The sequence below is a fragment of the Cuculus canorus genome, chromosome 1, assembly GCF_017976375.1.
Source record: "Cuculus canorus isolate bCucCan1 chromosome 1, bCucCan1.pri, whole genome shotgun sequence".
In the NCBI taxonomy this organism is placed as follows: Eukaryota; Metazoa; Chordata; class Aves; order Cuculiformes; family Cuculidae; genus Cuculus; species Cuculus canorus.
In genome coordinates, this window is record NC_071401.1 from 66,805,483 (window position 1) to 66,833,413 (window position 27,931).

The window sequence follows — 27,931 nt, forward strand, 5'->3', positions numbered from 1 at the left end:
TCCAGGGACTTAAAGTTTGGTTAACTTGCTTCCCTTTCAGTTAATTACCAGTGAAGATATCAAAAAAGTGCATTAGCTTTACTTGCCTCATATACATATCTTCTTTATTCACCTTACTGAATGGAAAGCTTTGCTTGCCATGGCTTTGAGGAGGACTAAACTCATGTAGAAGACTTGAAAAGCTCACAGGGGAGGGCTTTTGTCACAGTAGTGACCCCATTACTACTGTTCCTTAGCCCAGGCAGGGCTCGCTTCAGCTGTTACAGCAAACCGTGCTGAATTCAGTTAGCAGAGAACAGTGATTTTATTCCACTTGATTCTTCCCAACACAATCATTTGATCACTAAGCACACAGGCATAGTTCAAATGTGCTTTATCTTTGAAGAGGTAGGGAATGAAAAGCACCTTAGCAGAATCAAATCATTCAGTTCCTCCTGTTTAAGCAGAATTTGTGCTGCCTTGCTGTCAGCATACAAGTCATGCTAATATTGATCTCCTTCCTAAGAGGAAGCAACAAATGTGTACCACCCTCAAACATATTAATTTACAGACTGAATTCTTGCCCAGGTTTTAGATAGATGTATAGAAGAGATCAGGCCTGGGAAAAAAAGCAGAAGCATTATCAATATAAGTCTTGAAAATACTTCATTTGGGAAATTTTACACAAAAATGCTGATATTTCATGATTTTCATATGCTGATAGAATTCGACTTATTACTGCTGGTTATATAGAAGTTAACATAAGTGCTTAACAGTCTGAAAAACGACCACTGCAAGAGTTACACAGGTATATAAAAACTCATTTCAGAACTCCTCTAATGGTTTTCTCATCTGGTTATCTATCTTGCATCAAAAAACAAGCCCAAGATTAAACTAGCAAGTAAACAGAGCTGGCATTATTTGTATTAGAAGTAGGGTCAGAAACCATATTCAGTGACAGCTTTAAGAATTTCAAAACAATCAGCGAACAAAAAGCACAGGTCAAATTTTAAACCCCTACTTTTGTAAGCTCTTTCTATCTATTAGGAATGAAAATTATTCTGTAAACCCTATACTAAGTACCTTACCCGCTCTGAAATTACCATGAGATCTTACACAAGACCAGTACCTACAGCCCCACTGCTAAGGCTCTGGCTTTTTTCAACCACACTATAAAGCCAGGGCTTGCCCAAAGAAGTAAGCAGAGTAGGCTGTCTCTCCACTGCTGATGAGACGCCCTTCACATCTCAGGTTGCACAGTGGGGCACTATTGGAGACGGTGTTGGTCTCAGGTAGCAAGGCAGCATCCTTGGGATTACTCCAGTTTCACCTTACTTTAAGGAGAGTACAGGACAGAGCAGAACCAAGCTCACAGTTTCCATTTGCCCAGGCAGGGTGAAGTGGTTAGTGCAAGTGTTGTGCCAAGACCAGATTAACTCAATGGTTGAAGAGGCCCTTTTCCCACGCACATTCAGCAAGCTGAGGAAGATGTAATACAGCAGTCTTGTTTAAGACACTTAAAGTCAAGAGTACTGCTTGTGTTTGTTCATACTTAGCACACTCAAGTGGGCGGGGGGAGAGGGAAAGGAAGCAGTGCTGTGAGAAAAAAAAAATATGTAGTGCTTTATTGAATTAAAAATGGACTTTTCTTTAAAGCGTCTTTACATAACACACATGAAAACTCTGGCACCATTTGTATAAATATATCAAAAGGAACAAATATTTTTCTAAGAACAGTATTTTGGCTCAATCAAATAACTTTCCACCAAACAGGAATAACAAGTAGCAGTTTGTCACACAATTTATTCCAGTCAGAATAAAAATAATTCAGGAGGCCTAAGATCACTGGAAGTCTGTTGGCTTGGCTGCATACTGCAAGCTGTCCAGGCGGAAGTGCAAAGTCAGCATTGCACACTAGTCCTCAGAGTACAAATGCCAAACTTCCAGTGTCTAGTCTTCACATTTGATATAGGGATCTTCCTAGAGAAGAGTTCTGTGACCACACTGTATGGTTTCTATCCCAGTAAATTCTTCTACTGATGTAAACCATGACAGTTAATCTTGCTCAGATGGATGTCAGTAACTTCAGATGTATCCCAAGGCTCTCTTACACTACAACAGGCTGCCACCAAACACAAACTGTATTTAAAAGTGGTCTACGTGCAACAGCTAAGTGAATGTGACATTTCATGACACAAATTGTCCCTTCCTTGACACTTCTATCTTGACTAAAACACAGAACGATAACAGAATATAAGTATGCATTGGTCTATATCTCCATGACATTCATCAATAAGACATTCCGATACCATGACAGTTTGAAACAGTCTGTTTCAAATGCACTTTTTTCCCTCTCCTAATCTGAAATGAAGAGATTTTTATTCCATTCTACCCAAAATCACACTCAACTCACAAAGCTCAGAAAGCACAGTCTCTCAGAGGCAGTTTCAAATTTCCAGCATGTGCTGAGTTAACCAAAGCACTTTAGGCAGGAGAGAAACCAATTTCCACTAGTTTTGTCACTTATCAGACAGAACAAGAGGGTTACACTATCCCACATTCACCATGCAGTTCTTCTGTGGGATAGCTCCTCATACTATCCGTTTTGTTTGGTTGAGGATGAAGACATAAGAGACGTGCCCGAGCCATTAAAGAAGAAAAAGCCAAAAGTGCAGAGCCAAAATGAATAGAGGAATTCTGAAGGATGCAGAACATGAGTTTTAACAGATGGACAAGTGGAGATATCAAAGGACCAACTCAAACGGAAAAATTCTGCCTAGTACTGTAGTAGCAACAGCCTGCAAGGATAGCTTGGAAAGTGACAGAGTTAGACATAACAGTAAGTTGTCTGTTACAAGATAAGGGAGCTGCACAGAAAAAGATAAGCTGGAATTTGAATAGGAGCACACACAGCATAAGGTGCTGCGAGACACAAGCCGACAGGATGCAAGCAGGAATTTAGAGTTGCAAGCAAAATTAAAGCAATAAACAGTCAAATCCTGAAGCTTCCATATACTAACAGATCTTGTAATTTAAAATCAAATCAATTCCCTCCCCTGAAAAAAGAACTGACCATTACAAACTACATCACTGCCTACACATAAGTCAAACATAACTTTGGAGTTAACAAAATCATGTCATACATAGTATTTTTTTTTAAAAAAGATAAATAAATTCAATATTCACTTTCACAACAACCTCCTTTCCCAAACAGCTGTATGGAAGCTGCAACTCCAGCCTCAATTCATCCAGCCCCATCTAAATGAGGTACAGTCGCCTCAGATTCCTCACACCGTCAGGAGTGAGGGAAGGAGAAAAACAAGCAGCTACAGGGGGCAACTCAGGGCATGGCTCTCATTTTAAGATGTACTGTGCAATAATCCTATTTTAGCTCCATTTTCAAAACACACCTGGAACCAAAAAGCATGGCCCCCGCTACTCCTTTTCTCCTCCCACTGCACTCTGAATCCTCTGGGAACCACATACAATCACCAGTCTGGGAGAAGACTGCCCCAAGGAAAAGAATGATTTCTGTCACATTAGTCTATTCACTCAGGTTCAGACTTCAGCATCAACAAATGCTAGAGCCAGCAGCCTGGCAGGGAACAGGAGGGAAGACCTGCTCTCCTTCAGCAACAGTGACTCATGAGAAGTGGGTTCCCTGAAGCCCCTTGATCTGATTCTTGAAGTTGATTGGGATGAAGCCAACCATCCTGTACTCCCTAGGAGAGAGTCTATGCCATTAGCTAATCATTCCGCTCGGGTAATAAGGACAAATATACTAAGCCACTTAACTGGGACAAAAAAAGTCTTCTGGAGATTATTTTTTTTTTTTCACTCAGTACAGCATTACAGTGGTGTTTTTATGATGTCTGTGTGGGACAAGTGACTAAAAATAGTACAGTTCTTTGAAATGTAAACAGATCAAGGAAGAGTATTTATGCTTTGTCAGGTTCAATAGCACTTTTGGGGGGCTGACATTGTCTCTTACCTCTTCTCTTGGAAGACAACACACTGAATTTATCTTTGAGGTAACTGAACAGGGCAGCAAATAATGAACTTGTAACAAATAAAAGTTTTGTGTCTTTTCATTAAAAAAATTGAAACAAACATTTACTGGCATCAGTCACACCCATTACATAATATCACATTGTAATTAATACTGTTCCCTTCATATTCAACCTGAAAAAATCCAAGTTTTCTGGTTTTTTTGACAAGTTTTTTCCCCTTTCATTTTTAATACCAAAATAATTCCACAAAATCACAGTGCAATTCTTGGAAAAGGCCTCATGTACTTCCTATTTGGCTTCCATGTCATCACTGTGCTACTGATGACATTACAAGCTGTTCTGTTGAACTGGCCAGAAGAAAGGATGATTCACATCTGTAAATGAAGTTGTAGTACCTTCAATCCAGGAAATTTGGATGAGATTGTCTGCACAAAACAGATAAATGTAACCTTCAATAAATCCATCACCAACTAGGTGAACTGAATTAGTCAATGTGTCATTTTTCTGTTGTTATTTAGGGAGAATTAGAGTCTCTTGTTAACAAATGCAATCCCAATGAAGACATACTTTTTCTGGATGGCATGTGGTAGCGCACTTTCTTCCAGAATCTGGTACTTGCTGAGTAAGAACTTTCTAAGAAATCCCCTTTCCATCGGATAGCCCCGTGCTTTTGCTTAATATATTTGATGGCTTCTGGCATGTTCGCATAATCTTGTATTTTTTCAAGTTCAATGAGAATTACTTTTATGCCAACTTGGATAAGAGCATTATACATGGCTAGATGCTTTTCAGAAACATCTTCTGTAACACTGTAACAGGAGGGTTCTGGTACCAAAACAATTATCACTCTTCTACTTTGACGGATTTTTTCATCAGCAACGCTGATCACAGCTGTAGAAAAAAGTTGTGCAAAATTAAGACTGCATGTTTATATTATTTTGTTACCAACATGTTGCAGCTGGTTCATTCACTGATATTTAGGCCAACACGGTTCATTTCACAAACAGGGACAGGATAAGAGCATACAAGCAGTTCATACTGGGTCAGCCAAGAAGCAGAGATTTGGCCAAAGCAACACAATCTGACCCAGTCAGACTGCATGTCTGTACTCTCATTTTGCATAAACAGAGAAAAGCCACTATCTTTTTTATTACTATAATGGGTGAAATTGCAAAAATCAAGTTCCAAAACCATAGGCCTGGATAAAACTATGACCTTTTTATTTAAACAGCTTGTTCTTGTATGCTTAACTGGTTTTAACCGTTACATGTAAGTGGAAGGAAAAGTATAGCATCCTCCCTTCAATGGCATTCCAGACTTTTAATTATAAAACAGCAAAATATGGCAAATACCTCACAAAAAAACACATACAGGTTAACCTTGAGGATAGACTATTGTGTTTTGTCAAGCTGGAAAAAGATAGCAGGACATTAGATTCCACTTCTCAGCAAAACTTTATTTCATAAACCACTACCAAAAGCCTTCAGATATAGAAAAGTGATCCACAAACCACCTCATGTACGTTTTTCACACCTGAATTTTTTTTTAAACAAAACTTTCTACTTAAGGCCTACTCTGAAAATTTATCAAGTCTCAGTATTATCTTTTTAAGGTCATAATACCAGGAAGGATTCAGAGTACTTTCATCACATCACCTCACATAAGGAGTCAGATCTAAAATTTTCAGTGTCAGATCCTAGAAATTTAAATTCGATGCCCGTATGCACACAGAGGAAACCTCCATAAGAATTTTAAAGCCTGGCAAGGAAAGCTTAGAGCTTTCACTTGGGACAAGTAGTCTTTGATACAGCTGATCATTCCTGATAACTTAGTGTTCCCTTGTATTGTTTGTTTTCCACCTGCGCTGTCCAAGCATCCATTATACCCTTTATTGCATCCCGCTGGTTTGACAGCAATTCTGAGAGCACGTTAAAATGAAACAGTAGAGAGATTATTCTGTCAAGTGGCATCTCAAAGCAAAAGGCTCTTTTCACACCACCCGTAAGACCTAATTTTCCCATGTTTCCTGTCATTAGTCATCATTCACAACTATGAGTTCAACTTCTCTTGCCCTCAGCATCCCTCTATCTCCAGGTGTCCAAGCTACTCAGACATTGAAAAAACCTGGAAGAGCTAAATAATGACAAGGGAAAGGCTGAGATAAACAGATTTCATGGGAGTACCCAGTGTTGTATTCCTCATTCTCCATCAGAGAGAATACAAAAATTATAGCTCATTCGATGGTGGGAGATACTCAGAATCACATGTGACTGACTGCTTGTTTGAGTTGCAGTTGCAGTTGCTAATGAGAAAACTCGAATGTAATTTGTCTTCAGACACTTACCTTCACCCGGTAAATCATCCCTTCCAAATATGAAGAGGTTATATCCACACTGTCTTTCTAAAACCTCTGGCAGTATCTTCAAAGCAAAAATATCTGATGAATGCAAGTAGCTTGCTCTGTTCTTTGGATACAGAACATAAGCATCATAGATCTTCCCATCTGAAACTAAAGAGTGAGCAATAGGAGTAATATAAAAATGGATTCTAAAGACTCATAAAATCCAAGACCAATCACACTCCACAAGGTTAACTGATGACTTTGTAAGAGAAGGTAAAGCTCATTACAACACACAGCACTGTTACACAAATGTACCTTTTTTACCCAGGAAAGGATGGCAGGAGTCCCGATACCAAAGCACAATATCAATTTTGAAGATCTTGTAGATAAGGAGAGCAAAAAATACTAAAAATATCAAAGAAACTCCTCCTCCAATCAAGTAAACTTGAATGTTCTGAGCTGCAGTAGAGTGGAATAAGAGAGAAAATAAACAAAACAGTTATATACTGGAACCAGAAAAAGACAAAAGCAATGTTCAAAATTGTATGGTCATTACAATATTAAGAAAAGGAACAAATGAATAGGACTAAATTTTTCATGTAGGCATTCTGCAAAGACTGTTTTTTGACAAGCCTACTTTTTATCTTTCAGAGAAAAGATACCTTAGCAATATGACAACTGAGGTTACTCTTAGTTAAGTAACAGAGTTCAGATCCACTTTAGTTAGTTATTTGTTTATGATAAAGGTGAATGTGAGAATAACATTTGTCAAAGGATTGGTTCACAGGGGACAAATCCAGCTCAATACAAACTCAATAGTCCAGAGGCTGTTCTGCAGCTAAATTGGGGGGGGGGGGGAGGGGAAGGAACTTGTAATATCTGGTGATTTGCTTTTCTGCATATCTGTTTATGATTAAAAAGAATTAATTTCTTCAGCCTTGCATTTGAGTTTTTAAAGCTCACCTTAAGTTCATCCACTATAAAGAAAACTCCATGCTAGCCAGCAATAGGTCAAACATCCTTGTCTCTAAGCACAAGACTAGGGTGTCCAACAAGTGGCAGGATGGCAATGCACATGCATGTATCTATCCAGAAGATTACAACACAGCACATACATCGGTAATGGAAAGTCTATAACTTTCCCAAGCAATCTATTTGATTCCTTCACTACTATCACTGTTAAGAGTTTCTCTTCTTATATAGACTCTTTTTTTTCATTTCTCTTTCTTGCCCATTTCTCTGGGCAGTCTGAGCCCATTATTTGTTATTGAAGGATAGGACAACAAGGTGAACATATACATCCATGTCATTTTGATGGTCTGTTCCACACTTAGTTATGTTTTTCCCCTAGCTCTTTTAGAGATCTGGCCATTTTCACTGCTTTTCTAGACACAATCTCCTCTGATCCACATTCTTCTTTAAGCACAATTGTGTAGAATGAAGCACAGTATTCCACTGAGGTCTCACACTTGCTTCAAATAAATTGGAATCTTTCATTAAGTGTTTCCTGAAACACTGAATGAGAGAAGACAAAGCAAAGTACTATTTTCATTAATTTTGCTAAGAATATGACAAAAGAAAAAAAAAAAACACAAAGAAAGGTATTGAGCTGCACTGCCTACTTTGCACAATGGTACATCACACAGTTTTAGCTCCAAGCTGTTGTCAAACTGAGAAATAAGCATCATTAATCACCATTTTATCAAGAACTAGATCTCTTACCTGGGCGTTCCAATTTAATGTAGGCTGTAAATTGTCGAGAACCATATATGACGTGACAGAAAAATTTATGAGCATAATCCTTTACTTTCACTTTTGAAATATTAAATTTTGTTCCAGATACAGCAATTCCATGAGGCATCCCCTCTCTGTCATTAAAAAAGTGTAAAAAGGGATCATCTGTAGAGAAACTGAAATATCAGTGCTCAATATGGGATGCATTCATCTATCCACAAATACAAAAATATTCATTTTTCAGCCCTGTAAACCTAAGAAGCCAGTGAAACACAGTAAACATCACCTCTGTAACAAACCGCTTCGTAACCAGAGATGACTTGCCATTTCCCATACACATTGGGGGTTTTTTGCTGAGTGGGACAGAGTGCACCATTAGCAGTTTTGCAGATGATACAGAACTCTAAGGAATGGCTAATACACCACCTTGACAGGGTGAAGAAACGGGCAGATAGGACCTCATGAAGTTCAAAGCAAAATGCAGATCCTGCGTCTCCAGAGAAGTAACCAACCCCCAGGCATGCTGGACTGCATTAAGAAGACTAGTGCCACTAAGCTGAGGGAGATGATCCTTTCTAGCACTGATGAGGTCACGCCTGGAGTAGTGGGGCCAGTTCTGGGCTCCCAGTACAAGAAATGTACGGAATTAACTGAGCAAGTTCAGTGCAGTACAATGAAAATGATAATGATTAAGGGAGTGGAGAATCTGTAGTATGAGAGAGCAAGGACTGTTCAGTCTGGGGAAGAGAAGGCTTAGGGGCAGGTGACGAGGGAGCAATCTTATCGATGTGTGCAAATACCTGATGGGAGGGAGTGGAGAAGAGGGAGCCAGCACTCTATCTGACCCTGCTTAAGCAGTGGGGTTAAACTAGACAATCTCGAGAAGTCCCTTCCAACTGAAATGATTAAAATGTCAAGAGAAAAATTATCTTTTAGGATTCTTTGTACTGATGATGAAACCTTTGTAAGCATACTAACAAACTCCCCGAGCCCTCAGTGTCTACAGTCAACGTGCCAACCAATTTAGGTAATAACGATGAACAAAATCTACAAAAGATGGGTGACCCTAGTGTCAAATGACAACAAACATGGTGATGCTGCCTTTATGCCCGATATATATTACCACCAGAGGCTTGGAGATATAGTATGCTATCATGCTAAATACCACCCTCCCCTAAGGGAAATTTACAAGAATAAGGTGGGAGGAGCTGCACTAGGAAGGTGCCTACAAACAAGCATCCTACCCTGTATGCCAGAGTGACTTGACCTTATGTACTCAAGGAAGAAAACCTCATTTTGCAGAACATCCTGAAGAACCAGTTTCCATTATATATATAATTGCCAGCAACTTCTGTCATGAGATGCCAATACAAACCTCAACTTTGCAACATGTTCAGATTTGTTCAAGTCACTTTTAACTTTCTTCCTGGCAGAGGAAAGGTGTAAGCCCTCAAGTCCATAACGCTGGCCATGTCTACAGTGTGGTTTGCTATTGGCAAATACTCCACAAATTTAATTGCTGAGAAATTACTACCTTTTTTTGAAACAAAACATTATCATTGCAATTAGATTAATTTCTCCGATACTGGATAACTTGCTTTGAACTATTAATCCTAATTAGAACTTTCACAGGATGTATTTTGTACATTTCTATCTCTGACATGTGAAAATTAATAGGCAAGGTAGTGATTAGAAATGGAGATTATTTCCAAGTATGCCAAAAATCTTAACAGAGAATTTCTTCGAGTTAAATATACTAAATGTTTTCCAGGAAGATGTGTTTAATAGCGGCACCAAGTCAGTTTCGGAATCTGCTGTTATTACAACTTCAAACATATCTACACAGAGCTGCACAAGTCAACTGGTGAAGCTGAGAAATTTCATGCCCTAAAAGAATAATGGACTTAGTTGTGCCTTAGATACCATAAGCTGAGGCTCCAACAGTCAAACAACCAAGTGTACAGACATAAAAAGTAATAATTCCCCCTAAAGGAACCTGGGGACAAAGTAGGCCAGATACAGATGAATGAAAGAGATGATTTTAAAAGCAGCCTGCAACCTAACTCTCTAGACATATTTTGCACTGATGATGGCGCTTGGTGGAGACAGCAATTGTTCTGCATGAGTGTGAACCAATAGCTGTGATTATCTATTTTTCTTTCTTTCTTCCTTTCTTCCTTTTTTACCATTTCAATGGTTATATTTAACAGCAGTGATTGACTCAATGAGAAAGCAAACAGTACATCCATACTCTGCTACAGCATAGAGTAAAAAAGGTCCTGCTCTCTTCAAAGAAATGCTGGCTTTATCAGCTTAATTTGTGTTCAATTTTCCTGAACATAAAAGAAACCCCAAGATGTCCTGCAGCAAGAGCTTCTGTTTCCTGTTCTTAAGGATCAGAAGCTGTGTCTAAGGAAAAGGATCAACTTGACAGATAAAAATAAATTAAGTGATTTTTTGCTTCAAAACAGCATTACAAAAACCTATATACAATCGCTCCATTACATTTGCATCTGATATACCAATATTTATTGTAAGACATTTATTTTTTTAAACCAAGCAATAAGAATACAATGTAATTGAGGCAGACTTCTAATCAGTCTTTCAACGACTACTGACATTTGACTAGCAGTCAACTTCATTGCAAATTCACTGCAAATTACTGCAGAATACTTCAACAGCAAATGCACTTACAAGTCAATGTATAAGAATACTTACTCATAAAACTGTTCCCTGTAGGTGCTATCAATATACCAATATTTATTGTATTATTATTTATTGTAAGACATTTATTTTTTTAAACCAAGCAATAAGAATACAATGTAATTGAGGCAGACTTCTAATCAGTCTTTCAACGACTACTGACATTTGACTAGCAGTCAACTTCATTGCAAATTCACTGCAAATTACTGCAGAATACTTCAACAGCAAATGCACTTACAAGTCAATGTATAAGAATACTTACTCATAAAACTGTTCCCTGTAGGTGCTATCAAAGCTATCAACATCCTCATCATTAACTTGCCAGAATGGAATTAAGCCATTTATGCCACTTGACACATTACATTCCATAACTACATGGGACCCTACCAAAAAAAAAAAAAAACCAAACATTTAAATGTGGCAATTGAAGATCTTGTAACAGAAGCAGGATGAAGTGATTGGGGAACAGCTGGGAAAAGGAGGGATATAAAAAACCCACTTACCTTATAGAACCCTTAAAACTCATCCATTCGAAACCCACACTGGGGTGTCTCCATTCTGCGTATAAATTCCATCCGAAATGTAGGGTGTCTAAATGTTCAGGTCTACACTTAAGCTTGGTGTCTATAGACACTTGGACCTTACCAACTGAATGGCTCTCCACTAAAAGATCTCTGGGGCTCAAATCAGTTGCTTGTACACAGTACAATTGAGGTGCTCTCCAGCATCCAAGGCATCTGTATGGAGCTGGCAGGTAGGACTCCAGACCTTCCAAGAAACCTGCACTGCTAGAGTATCCAAACCACCCAAAACAGCACTAGACATCTACATGTAAGCAACTGAATTGAGACCCCATTGATAATAGGATGAATTAAGGACCCTAGCTCATCTGCAGATACCCATCTATAGACAACTACACTAAGAATGGGATTAAGCCCCACAGTGACCACGCACATCTTTACTCCAGATCAGAGGTTTTTGGCCAACGCTATCCACTGGGCTAGTTTGGGAATATTCTCATACTTTGCTTCCAGAGCAAGCTCACCTGTAACTCAGCTCCTTTGCCACCAAGAGTCCAGATCTCACAGAATGACTCAGTATTAAGAAAGCAAGCCAAGTTGCAGAATACATTCATTAGCAATGTACCTCAGAGAGCTCCACTTACAGGAAGGTAAGCAGCTTTCTTGGAGTCCTTTCCTTGTGTATTTTACCCACGGAAGTTATAATTTGATAGGAGAAGGTGGGCTCTCAGTTCACCTATGTAAAGATCTCAGTGTTTCGTTTCCTAGAACCACATCAGATCTAGATGCTTCCACCAAGGGATAGTCTCTATCAAAAGTATGGAATAAACCTTTAGCACTCATCCAAAGCAGTTACTTGAAGAAGAGTTTGCACAGAAATCACAGATGTTCCCCAATCCTTCTCTCATGTCCTTCAACCACAATGACTTTTTCTAAAGATGTGGTTTACAGCACTTCACAGTTCTTTAAAAGGAAGAAAACCTCTCATGTGTTGCATGCTTTCCGTTTCCATGCATTCATGAATGTACTGTTAAGTTTCTACGCAACCCTCTACTGCCACTTCTGATTCAAAAAGCACACAGATGTTTCCAGGTTCTGCTCCACAGCCAGGCATTAAATAGGAGCAAAGATTATTTTTTTTTACCCAGCATCGCATTAAAGGTACTGGACACGGAATACTACACTTGAACAGCAGTGGATTTTAATAAAACAAAACAAAATAAAATAAAATCTCCCCTCCCAAAAAAATTCATACCACCACCACCAATATAAAACAAGCAAATACAGAGAAAAACAAACAGTAAACACCAACTTCCTTTAAAGGGTTCCCCTGTAGCAGGGAATCACTTGTAGTTGTTCAGTAGCCACAATACACCCACTTTGTGAGTGGAGACTTTGTGTCTCCTTTTAGTCTCACGTGACTGCTTTTTTAATGTCTGTAAGGCTATCAAGGTTTACTCCTCTTAGCTGTTCTAACATATCCAAAAATACATCAGCAACTTTTAATTAATAACAAATACGGACCAAATGCTACTCCAAAATAAGGAGTCTAAACAAGCTGTCCCTTAACATATCTGAACATAGGCTGAGAGTCACAGGCAGTCCCTGCTCAATTCTCCATTTTCTTATCAAGTACTATCAAGGTTTAAGAAAATCCTAAAAGATGTCTTCAGTAAGTCAAAAAGCCTTTGAAGGGCCTATGCAGACAGACTGAGTAGAGGTTGCATTGGTAAGATTTTTTTTCTGTATTAAATGGGAAGTCATAACTAATTATCAACCAGAAGTGGGGATGAGACTTACATGATATTTTAATGGGTGGGAGATGCAGTACAGGGAAGCCCCACCATAGTATTACTTCATTTCTTCCACATCTATAATTACAAAGGAAAAGGCAACTGTTCATGTATAAAAATTAAGCTGGTGTGAGGTAAAAAAACGACTGTGGAAAGTCTCCCTATTTCAGTCTAGGACCTGGTGAACAAGTTTCCTTATTAGTGGAAGAGTACAAATAAAGCTTTTCAGGAGTGTAATTATAATGAACGCAGAGAAGATATAATTACCAGAAAAGGAGAGGCTGCTGAGCCATTTCAGAGTATTTCCAACAGAATTAAATAACCATCTAAAGATTGCATGACTTGCAATTGTAAGTTTGTATCAGATCATGAATATCTCAAGCCTTCTTGAGAGGGGAGGAATATAATATCTACTAAAGTTCATTCATTACTCTGGTCAAAATCTACCAATCCTCACCAGAACCTGGCAACTTCAGAGCGAGACATTTTTCACAAGCTGTTGAGGTCAAAAAGAAAGAAAAAAAAAAAACCTCAAAGCCCTAAACAACAGCAACAAAACACAACCTCAAAACAAGCAAAACCCCTAAACATACCAGTATTTCAGTGCTGTTCATTTCAAAGTTATAATTTGGACCAGCCAAAATGTTTCACATGATGTGAAAAGAAGCATGAAGCCTCAACATAAGAAAAGAACACCTGATAAACACAGTATTTACCAGCTTGATGTCAGAAAAAGCAGCAGCAAAAGTAGCATTATGTGGGACTAACATCAGTGTCATATGCCCAAGAAAAACCCACAATGCTCTGGTCTCAGCTCTCATATGTTGGCAGAGCCTCAGTGCAACCTTTCCTCAGAGGTTCTCTAATGATCTAATTAATCAGTAATAACCCTTCCTCAAAAGACTACAAGACAGCTCAGATCCTGTACTAGGAAATCCTAGTGAACAGCCAATCAGGCATCTCCAAAATCAAATACTTTGTTTCAAACAGTTCTCCTTGGTGCAAAACAAGAAAAAAAATTACAGTTCAAGCAGCTCCAAAACTCATTCTTTTGAAATACATCAGTAGAACATAACTCTGTCCAATATATCATACAATTTAAACATGTATAGGTTTGTAGGAAAAGATTCACAAACCATACACTTGGTCCATAAAATCAGAGAACAACTGAGGTTGGAAGGGCCTTCAAGAGGTCTTCAGTCTAGTTCCTCAAAGCAGTGCCAGCTTTGAGGTCAGACCAGGCTGCTCAGAGCTTCAACCAGTCAGTCCCCAAAACCTCTGCAAAGACTGAGACTGCACAACTTCTCCAGGCAGCCTGTTGCACTGCCTGGCTGTCCTCACTGGGAAGAAGTTATTCCTTATATCCAGAATCTCTTATTTAAGAAATTTCTAAGTGTCCTGGTTTTGGCTGGGATAGAGTTAATTGTCTTTCTAGCTGGTATAGTGCTGTATTTTGGATTTACAATGAGAATAACGTTGATAACACACTGACGTTTTAGTTATTGCTGAGCAGTCAAGGACTTCTCAGCTTCTGATACTGCCCTGCCAACAAGGAGGCAGGTTGTGCACAAGAAGCTGAGAGGGGACACAGCCAGGACAGTTGACCCAAACTGGCCAAAGGCATATTCCATACCATATGACATCATGTTCAGTACATAAACTTGGGGACAGCTGGCTCGAGATGATTGCTGCTTAATTGGTGAGCAATTGTTTTTCATTTGCATAATCTGTTTGGGGTAGGGGGTTACTTCTCTTTGATTTTCCTTTTCATTATAATTTATTATTATTGTTATTATTATTTTATTTTGTTTCAATCATTGAACTGTTCTTATCTCAACACACAAGTTTCCTCACTTTTACCGTCTCAATTCTCTCTTCCATCCCTCAGCGGGATGGGGATGGGAGTAAGTGAGTGGCTGTGTGGTGCTTAGTTGCCAACTAGGGTTAAACCACAACACAAAGATAAACAATACACATGCTGTCCATCAACTAGCAGCTCACTGCTTCACAAGACATCAGTATTTGAAACCTTTTAACGCACTAGAATAAGAAATAAAATCCAGGTTGCAGAGAGGGAAAGGAGACAGAAACGTACACCAGGAGGAAAAACTGCTGAACTGATAAACTAGAAACCATCCTAAAAAGTTACATATAGGTAACTATATCTCTGCAGTGTCAAGACATACACACAGAGAAGTGGAACAAAGGATGGATAGTAATAAAAAAAATAAATAAATGCATCCCACCCAACACTGCTGGTCAAGAGACTCCAGTCTAGGGCACACAATTATTCTCTCTGCAAATTACTTGCGAGAATCATATTCTAACATCTGTCCTCCAGATATCTCCCAATCTTGACAAAGTCGGTGGAACTGTTCATGTCTTATTTTAGAAAGACCAAGAGCTTATTTGTTTTACTGAATGTTAATGACTTCTTAAATAGTTACTGCTTACCAAGTTCTACTTCAATTGTATTATTCTTCGGGTAAATAAATTCTGGTCTCATCTGTGGTGGTCTTTCTAACGGAAAAAAAAAAGAGAAACATAAAAAGTTCAGGCAAGCAGCGTTCCGTAATTTACTTCAATTGATAGTTTTATAATGGTTTTACATCTCATAAGTTTTGCTGTACTCTATCCAAATTTCCAAATTAGCTTCCAAGTTAACAAAGGGCTCTAGCTTACCCTAAAAATACTTAAAAAAAAAAATCTCAAATTTACTGGCAGTTGATATAAAAGTAATATAAAACCAGAAAACAAAAAAAAAAACCAAAATAAACGCAATTACTTTTGTCAGAGAGATGGATAAGGAAGAGAAAGAGGGACTGTATCAATGACTTCCTAGATTAGAAGAATATCTATTTAAGAAAAAGAATAAGCTAGCACACACTTAAATTGGGTTTGAGTAGCATAATTCTGCATGATGTATAGACTCACTGCTAACAACCCACTGTTCTCGTATCACCTATCTAAAGTCAGAATTTTTATTTCATCTAAAGAGATGGATACTCTACCTCAGCCAGCTTTTCTGATAGGACCACTATGATAGTATTGGTCAGGTCATCAGCAGCACTGCCTACAAAGATGCAATCACAATGATCACAGCAATAAATGACAGTACTGGGAGAGGAAGACAGACAGTTCTCAGGCCTGTGAAAAGCACAACCAAGTGCCAACAGTAAGCCAGTCCTTTCCAGAGGAAAACTTACTAACTTTTTTAGTATTTATGCAGCTTGTCACTTCTCCCTTTCCATTATTTGAGATTCTAGTGAAGTTTGTAAGCAAGCTGACCAACACGGTCACAACCAGGTGTTTTGCTGTGATGGTCTCAGCAAAAAATTCCTCCTTTTCACGCATTATTTGTTTTAGCAAAACAAATCCCCTCATCCAGTAACCACTACTTCCTTCTCATTCTCATTCCTAACATCACACTTCTCATTTTCTCATGACAGTTTTACCTCTCAGGCAATGCTCAAGGGTAGCAACATACATTATTGTATTATAGTTTTACATTCAATAAAAAAAATAAAGATTTGTAACTTTAATTTCGCAGAGCTGAAAAGTAACATGCCAAATGGCTTATGCCTGCAGAAATTTATTTACAGTAGAGCCAAAAAGAGAAGAGAATAATCTCAATGCACTCACCTTTAACCTCTAGACTCATGGTTCGTGAAACATTATATTGTTTTCCCATATACGTGTATACCATACGACACGTGTAGTTTCCTCTGTCTTGTGCAGATACATTGCGAATCAGGACAGCATTTTCACCCTCTGCCAAAAGAAGTCGCTTGTCTTCAAGAAATCCAGGCTTACACTCCTAAATATATCAAAAGTACCTATGATTTAAAGGAACTGGTAAACTAATAATTATATAAGTTACTTAACTGTACTGATTATTAAAATACTTGCCATATACCGATTTTTTTGTTGGAAAGTCACAATGTGGGTTCTTACCCAAGCACCACTACGCTCTCATATGAAGCCTCATGACCTCTTGCTGCATTTGTACTTTTTAAAGGATTGGCTGCAGCGACTTTCAGGTTTTGAAATTCTGTGGTTTAGCTCACTGCTTTTGTTTAATAGCTTGACAGTTATCTGTCCCAGGTGTAATAAAAGTTATTATGTATGTAGCAGAGTTTGAGAATCACAGAATCATTTAGGTTGGAAAAGACCTTCAAGATCATCAAGTCCAGCCCTTAAACTAGCACTGCCAACTCCACCACTAAATAATGTCCCTAAGCAATTCCTGCATTCCTACTTCACAGAGGTGGATAAGAGCTGCTGTAGCAGTGTCTCATTCTCTTGAGTGTACTACCTTTTCTGTGGCAATGCAAATACAGTGAAAATCTTCATTCTCTTCCCTGACCTAAAAAGAGTTTAGAAGCACTTCATCTCAAAAGAAGATGTATAGGTGCATCACCAAGTTTATTTTACATGTACAGGCCCATGTAGCTACCTTAATACCAGCATCAGAATTAACAGTTGAGCTGCTTCAGAATTTTACCTTGACATGGACAAAATGCATGTTTCTAAGCATGCACAGTCTACAGAGTATTGTGGCAAAATCAGAACAAGAGGCATAAGAATACCACACCATGGTCAACAGGCAGGACAAGCCTAATACTTTGCAAAATGAAAAGAATTATGCTGAGCTGTGTATTTAAGGAAACTTGCAAGTTTTTAAAATTATTATATACATAAAATAATTAAGGATACACTAGATTTTCACAAACCAAACCAAAATACATGGTTTTGACTGTGAAAAAACTTGCAATCCAAAAAAGAACAATTATTTTTTTAAATATGCTACCCATACCTCCATACCATGCCTTCCCCTACCTCCCCAATAGTGCTGAAAGACAGACATCTTACTCAAACTGCAGAGAAAAAAAATATTCCATTCCAAAAGCTGCTTTTCTCAGATACTTCATAAAACATTTCAAATAAAGTATCTGTTATCTTATATATCTGAAATACATGCACACAATACCTTATACCAGTGCACTTCAGGCTGATCGTCTTCATTTTTAAAATGTTCTAGATCGGGGCATATAATCTTTCCAGTATTTGTGCTCACCACTTTTTGTTCATACTTCATTTTTCCATTAAAACACAAACCATTATCATTCTTAAAAACGGTTAAATTTATAGTTTTTTTGTTAGAGCGGTTAAGGTTCCTGTAATTAGAACAGCAGACAAGTCAGGTTATTAACATTAACATTCCTTGTTTCTATCAAGTCTGGGAGTTGCTGGGTAAGGACTTCAGCATCTCTACCATCCCTGCCTCTGACAGCACTGCTACAGTAGCATCCTTAGCTCTTGAACACCACCCTCAGCTCCTCATCCCCTGTTCCAGACCAAGAGATGGGAACAAGCTCCAATTTTGTGTTGTGAGCAAATGTGGAATTTGCTCTGGAAGCACCAGAGGGGACACTAGGATTTGGAAAAGCTGACACTCTACATTGCTCACAGCACCAACCCAGCCTTGCCATTTTCAGTGCTGTTTGCCAACATAAAGTAGTGCAGGCTAACCCAAAACACATCTGTACCGGAACCTCCTCAGTGCCAAATGAACAGGAGAAGACAGGCTCATCTCAGTGTTCCTTGTAGGAACATATGAAGACAAAAAGACTGTAACTCTTAGCAGAAGAGAGTGCTTTTGCTTAACATATACATCAAGGTGCAATATCAATGCAAAACCACTTCACACCAAGAGTTCACAAGAATCTGCGGTGAAGTAGCTCTGCAGAGAAGAGATGGTACTAGAAACCAGAAGTCTATGCCACAAGTAAAAGAACATTATCAAGTCACCGCAAAATTCTTCATTTCTCAATGCTATGATAAGGGAGAAGCTTTCAGAAGAGCAAACTACACATTTTGACAGTCCTGGCTTCAATTTCTATATACCGCAACTTGATAAGCTCCGTAATTAAGGTTTAAGTGACTGATGAGCAAAATGCTGCCTACAGCTAACACAACTGAACTTTAGCAAGTATTTTGTCCTGCTGACATTATGCAAGCCAGGGATGTGAGGTGCTCACAGGAACACATCTCATAGCTCCAGTAACTAGAAACACAGAAAAAAAGACTAAATTAAAACTATTTAACTGGGTGGCCTTGAAAGGATTACAGTTCTTCTGACTTCCAGTTTTGGTTTCATTATTAACACTGGAACAGGAAGGTGCAAAGGCCTGTGATTTGTACCTACGCTGGAAGCTTTTGCTGATCATTGTTACCAGGTTCACAACCCAAACACCTTCAGCATAACTGGTGTACTGTATTCACACCGATATACATAACTACACACTACTAAAATTCTGGGTCACCCAAAAAGCCTGCATTAACTGTTCTCAGTGTGCTGTGGCAAGACCATGAGGAAAAGAACAATAGCTGTGTACTACCCAAAATTAATTTCCTATTCAGCACACAGTGAATTTCAGCCACTATGAGATTTGACCACTCAAAGTGGTGAAGTCCAGTGCACTAATCTGAGCTGTAAATATGGGAAATCCTTTAAAGTACAAAAGAGGTGAAAGGAACCTATTCCTTTTTAGTTCTTCTCTGTGCACTCTGATATTTTGAGCAGTACTGCAGATGCGCTATTTTTGCTGCCTCTAAAGCTGTCTAGCACATTGCTTTGCTCTTCACGTACATTCTCATTTTTGGCCATAAAACATAACAATTATTTTCTACCTTTTAAATTTGCAAATTTCTAAAAGGATTCCCAAAAAGCTGCTTAGCTCTCCAGAAAGTCTGTATGTGTTGATACTGCATAAAATGCAGAGTTTGCACCTCTTAGAACCTTCTTCCATTTAACCATGTCCAGTTAAGAAATCAAAATGTTCTTCTGATCTGTCAATATCAAACAGCAATTTGTACACAGAAAAAGCTGAAAGTCAAGACTTTTTCCCTGTGAATTCACCTTTCATCCAAAACAAACAAACAAACAAGACCCACACAGAACATTATTAATATTATCGTGCTTTAAGGTAGAGTCTTCTGTATGAACCATTTTTGCAATGCTACACGTGTCAAAAAAATTTTTTTAAAAAAGCCACCAGGTAGAAACAAAAACTGTGATCAAAACAGTGCTTTTAACGGATCTAAGCACTCTACCTCAACCAAAACATTCTGTATGCTCAAGCTGCACAAATACATTGTCACATTTGTAAGCATTAGCAACTCAGTCGTCTCCCTCCTCCCTTCCTTACCTTACATCACATTCATAAAGTCCAGAATCTTCCAGCACTGCAGGAATAAACCAAAGCAAGCCCTCTTGCTGATGGATCCTGCTGTCTCTCTCCGTGGTTACTGGTGTAGCACTACCATTTTTATACCACGTCAGATTGTAATCAGAGTGAAGCACAGGCAACGTAATTATTGGGCAACTAATAGCTGTAGGCTCTCCAACAAGCACAAAGTAATCACAAATAACGCATTCTTCTATTAAAAATAAGGAAAAAAAAATCATTGCTTTTAATCTGTATGCTTTTATGTTTTAGAAGTATTAATATCCATTCCAAGTTACATAGAGTTAGAAAATAAACTTTCTGTAACAAGTTACCAACAAAACATTGCAAGGCTACCATTTTTTGTTTATTTAGCATCTTCTGGTTGAGGATCTAAACCACACACTTTACAAAGCTTAAGCCACAACTTTCCTCTATTAACGCAGTCAGCAACAAGCACATGTAAGTCCAACAGCCTCAGTGCAAACCAGGGTATAAGAAGATATGTATTGGATACCAGCGAGCACAAACTTCACAACTCACTCGTCATGTCCTTGTTATTTAAGCACGTTAGTAGTTTTGCAGAATTACCACATTCTTAATGCAAATATTATCTGTGAAAAGCATGGTGCAAACAGAAGTGGTGCAGAGCAACTCACGGTACTCTGGCCATTACAACTGTGGGGCCAAAAACAAGTTAGAAAAAATAAAGGAGAGGAGGCGAAATAATAATAAAAAAGAACGATTGGTTTTGACCTGAAGCACAAGAGAGTTTGGAATGAGATCAAGACCTCCACACATCAATGAGCTCTGTGAACCAACATGTCATAATACAAAGGAAATCTGGAGAGGCACTGTATTTAGATTATAGTCTTGACTATAATGTATCATTTTTCATACTACATTTGCAAATTCTGTCACCTTTATCCAGAAGGACCTTTACATTATGAACATTATTCTGAATATCACATAAAAGGCAAGTATAAATGAAATTTTTATAATTATGGCTGTGTTACAAGTTGACAAAACAATGATGCAGCCTAGCAAGCAGTTTTTTAAATATTAGCCAAAAATAAAAAAATCAGAGAAAGACGTGCAGATACTAGAAGAATTTATCAAGAACTGAAACGTGCAAGCAAAAACTACTTGAAGATACCAGTTTAGCACAGAGTGGGCGCTTTGGCTGTATAGCAGATTTTTAAAAGATTCCAAACTACAAAGCTGATGTATTCAATCACAAAATCAAAAAAGTCTTCGGTAATCTTTCCAGTCCCACTACCCTCCTATAACCTAATGAAAGATTTCCCAGTAGATACATACAGAGCTTAAACTAATTCAGAGACATTAATATTAGACTTATGCCAAGAGCATCAAGGCAAGCATCATTAATTTATGTAGTCCTAAACTTTAATGATAGATCTAACTTTCCAGTAAATATATTACTAATTAATTGTGAAGGAAATCAAACCCTACTGCTTTCACAACTAGAGCTACACCATGTCTCTTAAAGAAGGCATCCAACAGCTAACTTTAGGTCAAGGACACCAATTTCTTTGGGCTTTATTCATAGGAATCAGGGAGCAGCTAATCAAAACCTTTCATTCTGAATTTATGTGGCTATATTTAAAAAGATTGATCTCAATTTGTCCATTCCAACCTTAGTGCAAATACAATCCAATAAGAGGCATTCAGAATATTTTCAGTATGCTGAAGCAAAACCAAACCCCAAATCCACTATTTGCTCTCAGTAACTCTTTTCTACTGAATACACATAACTCATCTCTTGCAGGTTTTCTTTTTTAAAATGGTTAGTTCAACAACATATTTAACTTACCAGCACCAATCAGAGGTATCAGTAGAATGAGATGACCAATGAGCAAAATTAGAGATGTCATCTTTTGCTGCAAGGAAGATTTTTTTTCCATTAGTGTGATTAAGTGTGTTCAAGCTGCACTGTACTTTGCACCCAGCATCACTCCTTAAAACAAATCAGAAGCATTAGTCAGATTGGGGAGGGAAAAAAATGGGTTTGGTAATTTAGCCCAAACTTTTGAAGATTCCAACTACAGTTACTGTTGGCCTCCACAGAAAGCAACTCAGTTTTCAGCCTTATACTGGAATATTTCTAAATTTCTACTAGAATAACTTTTGCATAAAGTGTAGTTTTGTTTGCCAGCATAGTTAAGCCAAAAAACCCAAACCCTCTAGCACAGACATGTTATGTTATGCTAGCACACAGTGATTTAAGCTACACTGTATTTTCAGAAACCAAGCTTGATTAAGCTACTTGTCTTTCCACACATTTATGAGAGACACAATCACAGAGACGTATGAGGCTTCATTTTTTGAACTGTTCTTGTACAGTTGAGGCAGCTCTACTTTTAAGACCAAATGAATCTGTAGTTCTTTGCAGGAGGACAAACACACTACAAGTCCAGTGTGATCTGGCACTTAAATTGGTGTCTAAAGCCAAACGTGTGGGTAAACTGCAGCTTATATGAAGTGCTGTAGTCAGACACAAAACAAAGTGTTCAAGAATTGTAGTTTCACTTCACACCTCAGGTCTTTATAGCTTTCCCCAACAAAGACAAGACTGAACAAACACCCACTGTCCTTATTGTCCACAAGTGGCTTCCATGAAACTTCTGAATCTTAACCAAGTCCCACTCCCTTCTCAAATGCACCTGCTTTTCCTTGGCATGATGTCATCAGAGACCTTCCCAAGCCTTCTACTGTCAGACAGCTGGTAAACACTTAACCCCTTTTCCTTCTGACTGTTCCTTACAGGTTAAGTTCTGTATTTAGCTGTCTTGCCTTTCCACTGTTCCTGACTACTTTGCATGCTGCTCCCTCTCTCTCTAAAGCAATCCGGTTTCCCACATAGCAGTCCATTACAAAGCATTCATTGCAAAGGTCTTAGTTAATATTTGCCTTACACCCAGCTAGAAATGGCTGGAAAGAACAGACAGTATTCCCTGAAAAAACACGCATGGCCTTGACTGACTTTTATATCCAATGTAGTTCACCTTTGTGACAAACAGGCCACACCATCTTCTACTTTCAAAACACTTAATACACAGAAATGTTGGGGTAGTAAGGAGGACACACAGAGCAGAGTTCAACACTTTAACGTAACAGCCTCAGTATGTAATTCTTTTTGATAGTTCATCTGACAAAGCACTCATACCATAGTCTTTATTTAGTTGCCTTGTATATGGTTTTCCTGTAACTTGTCAATGAGCTGATCAACATTCTTGGAGTTTCAGTTTACCTGTAAAGAATGAAGAAGGTAAGTGAAGAAGAGGAGAAAAGGATTTTACAAAACACATCATTTAGACAGAAGCATACATAGGCAAATCCAATTTTTCTACAGACATCCTAAATGCAAAAGAACCCTCTGCCTACACTAGAGATATGACTTAAAAGAAAAAACAATACCTTTGGAAAAGGAAGTTTCTGTCAAAACTAAGATAATATTGCACAAGTGTCAAACAAGCAACAAAACCAGACACAAGTAGCTACTCTGTAAGACATTTAACCACTGAAAGGAAACAAAGAACTCTTAAGTTTAGGGCAATGTAAGAATAACTGAAAAATCCAACAGATTAAGCTTCAAATTTTGCACCCATTACTGGTCTCCAATACCAAGGGTGGTTGTCTTTCTAATACTGTATGCTATAGCTTTTAAAATTCTGTTTTTTCAAAATTCACATACATACTCTTCAAATATTGCAGCAGTAAAGCTTAAAAACTCAAGAAAGAAGGGAAGAAGCCTCTAGCTTTTGTAGTTTTAATACCCTACAGTATATGGAGCATTTCTGTTCTGGTCAGTACTGTTTCAAGTGACCATACAAAGTTTCTACACTTTTTCTTAAGCAGAATATACAGAGAAACTACCCCAAATCCACAAATGTGGAACAGGAAACTTTGTTTAAAAGGCAGATGTTTTTTCACCTACCTAACAGCTTTAGCTTTGTAGGGCCTTCTATCCCAGTCTCAGCAATATGAAATGCCACGTGATACAACCATACAAGCTCAAATATCTCACATGTAGAAGGAATGGCATTTTCCTTGATTGCACTGCCTACATAGTTAAGTTTGGAGAAGTTTCACCTCAAAGCTTTCTGGGCTAAATGCAAAAACATACGTGAAGTCTTTGAAGAAACAAGAAAAGAAAAACAAAAAACAACCAAACAATATCCTACACAACCAATCTATCATAATTGTGGTTCAAGATACTAAAAAAAGTTTAATTGCCAAGTTACTTCCCTACTTTTTATCTTCACATAGTTAAAATACAACTTAGTACTGCTCCTTTAAATTTCTAAAATTACCATTGTGAAAATAGAAATAGAAAACATGTGACATTTTGTTCTTTGCAGGATGTCTATCTTCACAGAATTTGCCCTTTTACTTCCCTTAGGCACATTGCCGACTTCAAATGCCATAAGAACAGGTTTAGAGAGATACTTGGTCCCCAAGTTTGCTAATTCCTTGCTCTTCAGGAAGCTGTGCAAAATACATAACTGTACCTTTGTTCTCCAATTTTTCCCTCTCCAATTTTTAAAAGATTTTTACTTGTAAATGACACATAAATACATGGATGTGACAGATCTTTGCAAAGGCCATGTCTAGAAAGCACCTAAGCCCCTAGATTTCCTATCAGCACATAGCTGTTAAGTGGTTTTCAATATTGATCACTGTCTATGGGTACTCATTACAGCAACGATGACTAACAGATCCTTAGCCTTTGAGCCGCACAGAAAAACACAAAAATCACCGCTCAATGGTAACTCATTATCATCTCTGAAAACAATACAATAGCACAGAGGTGTAAAGTGCCCCAATTTACCAGCATACCTGTATGAAGGAACTGCATTAACATTTAAAATAAAGCGTTGATACAGTTTAATTGAAATGGGAGAGAGTGTGGAGAACTAAATCAATGTATGGCCACTTGCTCCAACTATAACCAGCAAGACAAGATTCAACACACCACAACAAACTCATACAGAATCACAGAATCACAGAATCACAAGGTTGGAAAGGACCCATTGGATCATCGAGTCCAACCGTTCCTAACACTCCCTAAACCATGTCCCTAAGTACTTCATCCACCCGTTCCTTAAACACCTCCAGGGACGGCGACTCGACCACCTCCCTGGGCAGCCTGTTCCAGTAGCCAATGACTCTTACTGTGAAGAATTTTTTTCTGATATCCAACCTGAACCTCCCCTGACGGAGCTTCAGGCCATTCCCTCTTGTCCTGTCCCCTGTCACTTGGGAGAAGAGGCCAGCTCCCTCCTCTCCACAACCTCCTTTCAGGTAGTTGTAGAGAGTAATAAGGTCTCCCCTCAGCCTCCTCTTCTCCAGGCTAAACAACCCCAGCTCTCTCAGCCGCTCCTCATAAGACTTGTTCTCCAGCCCCCTCACCAGCTTTGTTGCTCTTCTCTGGACACGCTCCAGAGCCTCAACATCCTTCTTGTGGTGGGGGGCCCAGAACTGAACACAGTATTCGAGGTGCGGTCTCACCAGTGCCGAGTACAGAGGGAGAATAACCTCCCTGGACCTGCTGGTCACACCATTTCTGATACAAGCCAAGATGCCATTGGCCTTCTTGGCCACCTGGGCACACTGCTGGCTCATGTTCAGACACTGCTGGCTCATGTTCATACAACTCACACCTTATTCCTTGTCCTTGTCAAAAAGAGTAAGCCATTAAACTGCCTACCAGGGTTAAATCACAACAGCAAAGCAAGACAAAATTCCTAACAGACTATACCTTGTTTCCAGCCTACCACCTCCATAAGCTCCCAACTTTCCTAACTAACATGCCCAATATATAAATAAAACGCAGCTGATCATTTCACAGGAGCATGAATGATGCCGAGCCAAAATTATGCGCAAGCATTCTCTATAAGTGGATCTGGTTATTATACCACTTTGATATTCTGACACTGAAGTGATGACCACAAGCTTTAGTCGTTAAATGGTGTCCTTCCAGAAAATACTGCAAGTTGCAGGACTATAGAAAAGTCATACCTTTAAGAGAAACCCATTATCCAAGACATTCTGTTGAAGCCACATGAAAATGAAGTCACAGAAATCAAAGAAGAATACTCATGAACAGGCCTGCAATACTTAAATCTCTATAAGTGAAATTCCAGTTCAACTTTGAGACAAAGTGTTAACCACTCTAAATCTGAAACTAAACAAAGCGTTACAGATACTACCTCAACTTTCACCAAAGTACATGATGAGGGTGGGGAGAAGATGGCTATCTGTAGCTCTAGATAACTGGCTGATTCTAACACAGTCAAGTGCTACCTACTCACCCACTTCTACCTCATGACAAACTGGAGGCCATGAAAGCATTCAAACCACCTTGGAAGCAGAGATCTTATCGCTATTGAAGCCAAATGAAAGCAGTACCTCCTTTCAGCATCAAGTGGAAGGAGTTCATTTTGTAGTTAGTGCTTTGAAGACTTTTCTATGTCATTTCAGGTCCTGATACCTGTCAGTATAAAGTAAAGTGGAGTTTAATGTGGAATATTTCTACTTAAGTCCAATGTAAGTTACTACTTTTCCACTAACACTTTCAAAGTACAGTCAAGAAGCATTTAAAAGCATCAGAAGGGCTCATGCAAATAAAACTGTATGTATAAGAAATACAGTGATGCAAAGTATTAAAAAATTAAAGTATTACTCTCAGGAGGGAGGAAGAAAATCACTAATACTGTTTACCAATAAAAAGTAATGGGTATTTCTCATTTAAGGATTAATTTAAAATATCTGAATTAAGGATACTGTATTTTAGTGCAAGAGTTCTATGTCAATTTCTTAGCTTTTACAGCACTCCAATTTCACAATCTCTATGAAAAGACAAGCATATTCACTTAGCAACTCCAGCCAGTTTTGTGAGCATCCAAGCACATATAAATGGTCCAAGTCAAACAAGCATACAGTTGCCGAATTTACAAAGAAAACCAAAACACATGTAGCATTCCGCTTGAATCCCTTGACGAAAACTCTCCAACCCGAAGAGCTGCTGCTGGAAACAAACCTGAACCATGATTTCAGTTCAGTGGCTTTTAATAGCTCACTCCTACCCAGCTGTGGCTCCACCGGCAGCTGATAAGGTCTGTCTCAGTCGTGACCAGTGCAGGTCTGGGACTGTCAGAGCAGGTTTGACAGGCGCATTTCTGCGGGCATCTCTTTCGCCTTGCTTTTGTCATCATACAAAGAGTTAAAAAAGGGCCCCCTTTTGATGGCAGTTAGGCAATAAATAGTTTCTGCAGTGTTTTACAGGATTAAGATGATTTACGACAAGCTTTATCCTGCTTCCTGTTACAACTACTTTAAAAAATATGGCAGCGCTCAGGACTCCTACGGGCTTCATTTTTACGCTGTGCTTCCCACCTGGGTTTGTATAACACGATACACACAGCAAGGAAGCAGACATCAAAAATAAAAGAACTCCTTCCAAGAAAGCTTTTCGGTGCGTAAAGAGCAGGAAAAGCGGGAGGCACACGGAAGGGCAGCGGGACGGTGCAAAACACGCCACGCATCAACACAAACACCCTCAGAACACGGCTGAAATTAAGAGAAACGGAGGGTTTGG

At 38.6% G+C, this 27,931-nt stretch overlaps 1 protein-coding gene across 1 annotated transcript; it reads right to left on the bottom strand.

The window, feature by feature from the left end:
- Positions 1 to 350: 350 nt before the first annotated feature.
- LOC104056642 (interleukin-1 receptor type 1) lies at positions 351 to 27,335 on the bottom strand. The gene is made up of 12 exons (XM_009557912.2): positions 26,743 to 27,335; positions 23,498 to 23,581; positions 22,145 to 22,288; positions 20,293 to 20,524; positions 18,072 to 18,258; positions 16,724 to 16,898; positions 15,536 to 15,601; positions 11,030 to 11,150; positions 8,053 to 8,198; positions 6,646 to 6,789; positions 6,334 to 6,498; positions 351 to 4,880 (listed from the first exon to the last, which is right to left on the bottom strand). Exons 3-12 carry the CDS (start codon positions 22,233 to 22,235, stop codon positions 4,504 to 4,506), a joined length of 1,704 nt encoding a protein of 567 aa, XP_009556207.2. The 5' UTR covers positions 22,236 to 22,288; positions 23,498 to 23,581; positions 26,743 to 27,335; the 3' UTR covers positions 351 to 4,503.
- Positions 27,336 to 27,931: the final 596 nt, after the last annotated feature.

Coding starts and splice junctions, on each gene's coding strand:
- LOC104056642 (XM_009557912.2), bottom strand. CDS start 22,235: ATGGAAAAAAAATCTTCCTTGCAGCAAAAGATGACATCTCTAATTTTG. Junction 20,525..22,144: donor GATACCTCTGATTGGTGCTG/GTAAGTTAAATA, acceptor TATTTTTAATAG/AAGAATGCGTTATTTGTGAT. Junction 11,151..15,535: donor TACAATTGAAGTAGAACTTG/GTAAGCAGTAAC, acceptor TTTTTTTGGTAG/GGTCCCATGTAGTTATGGAA.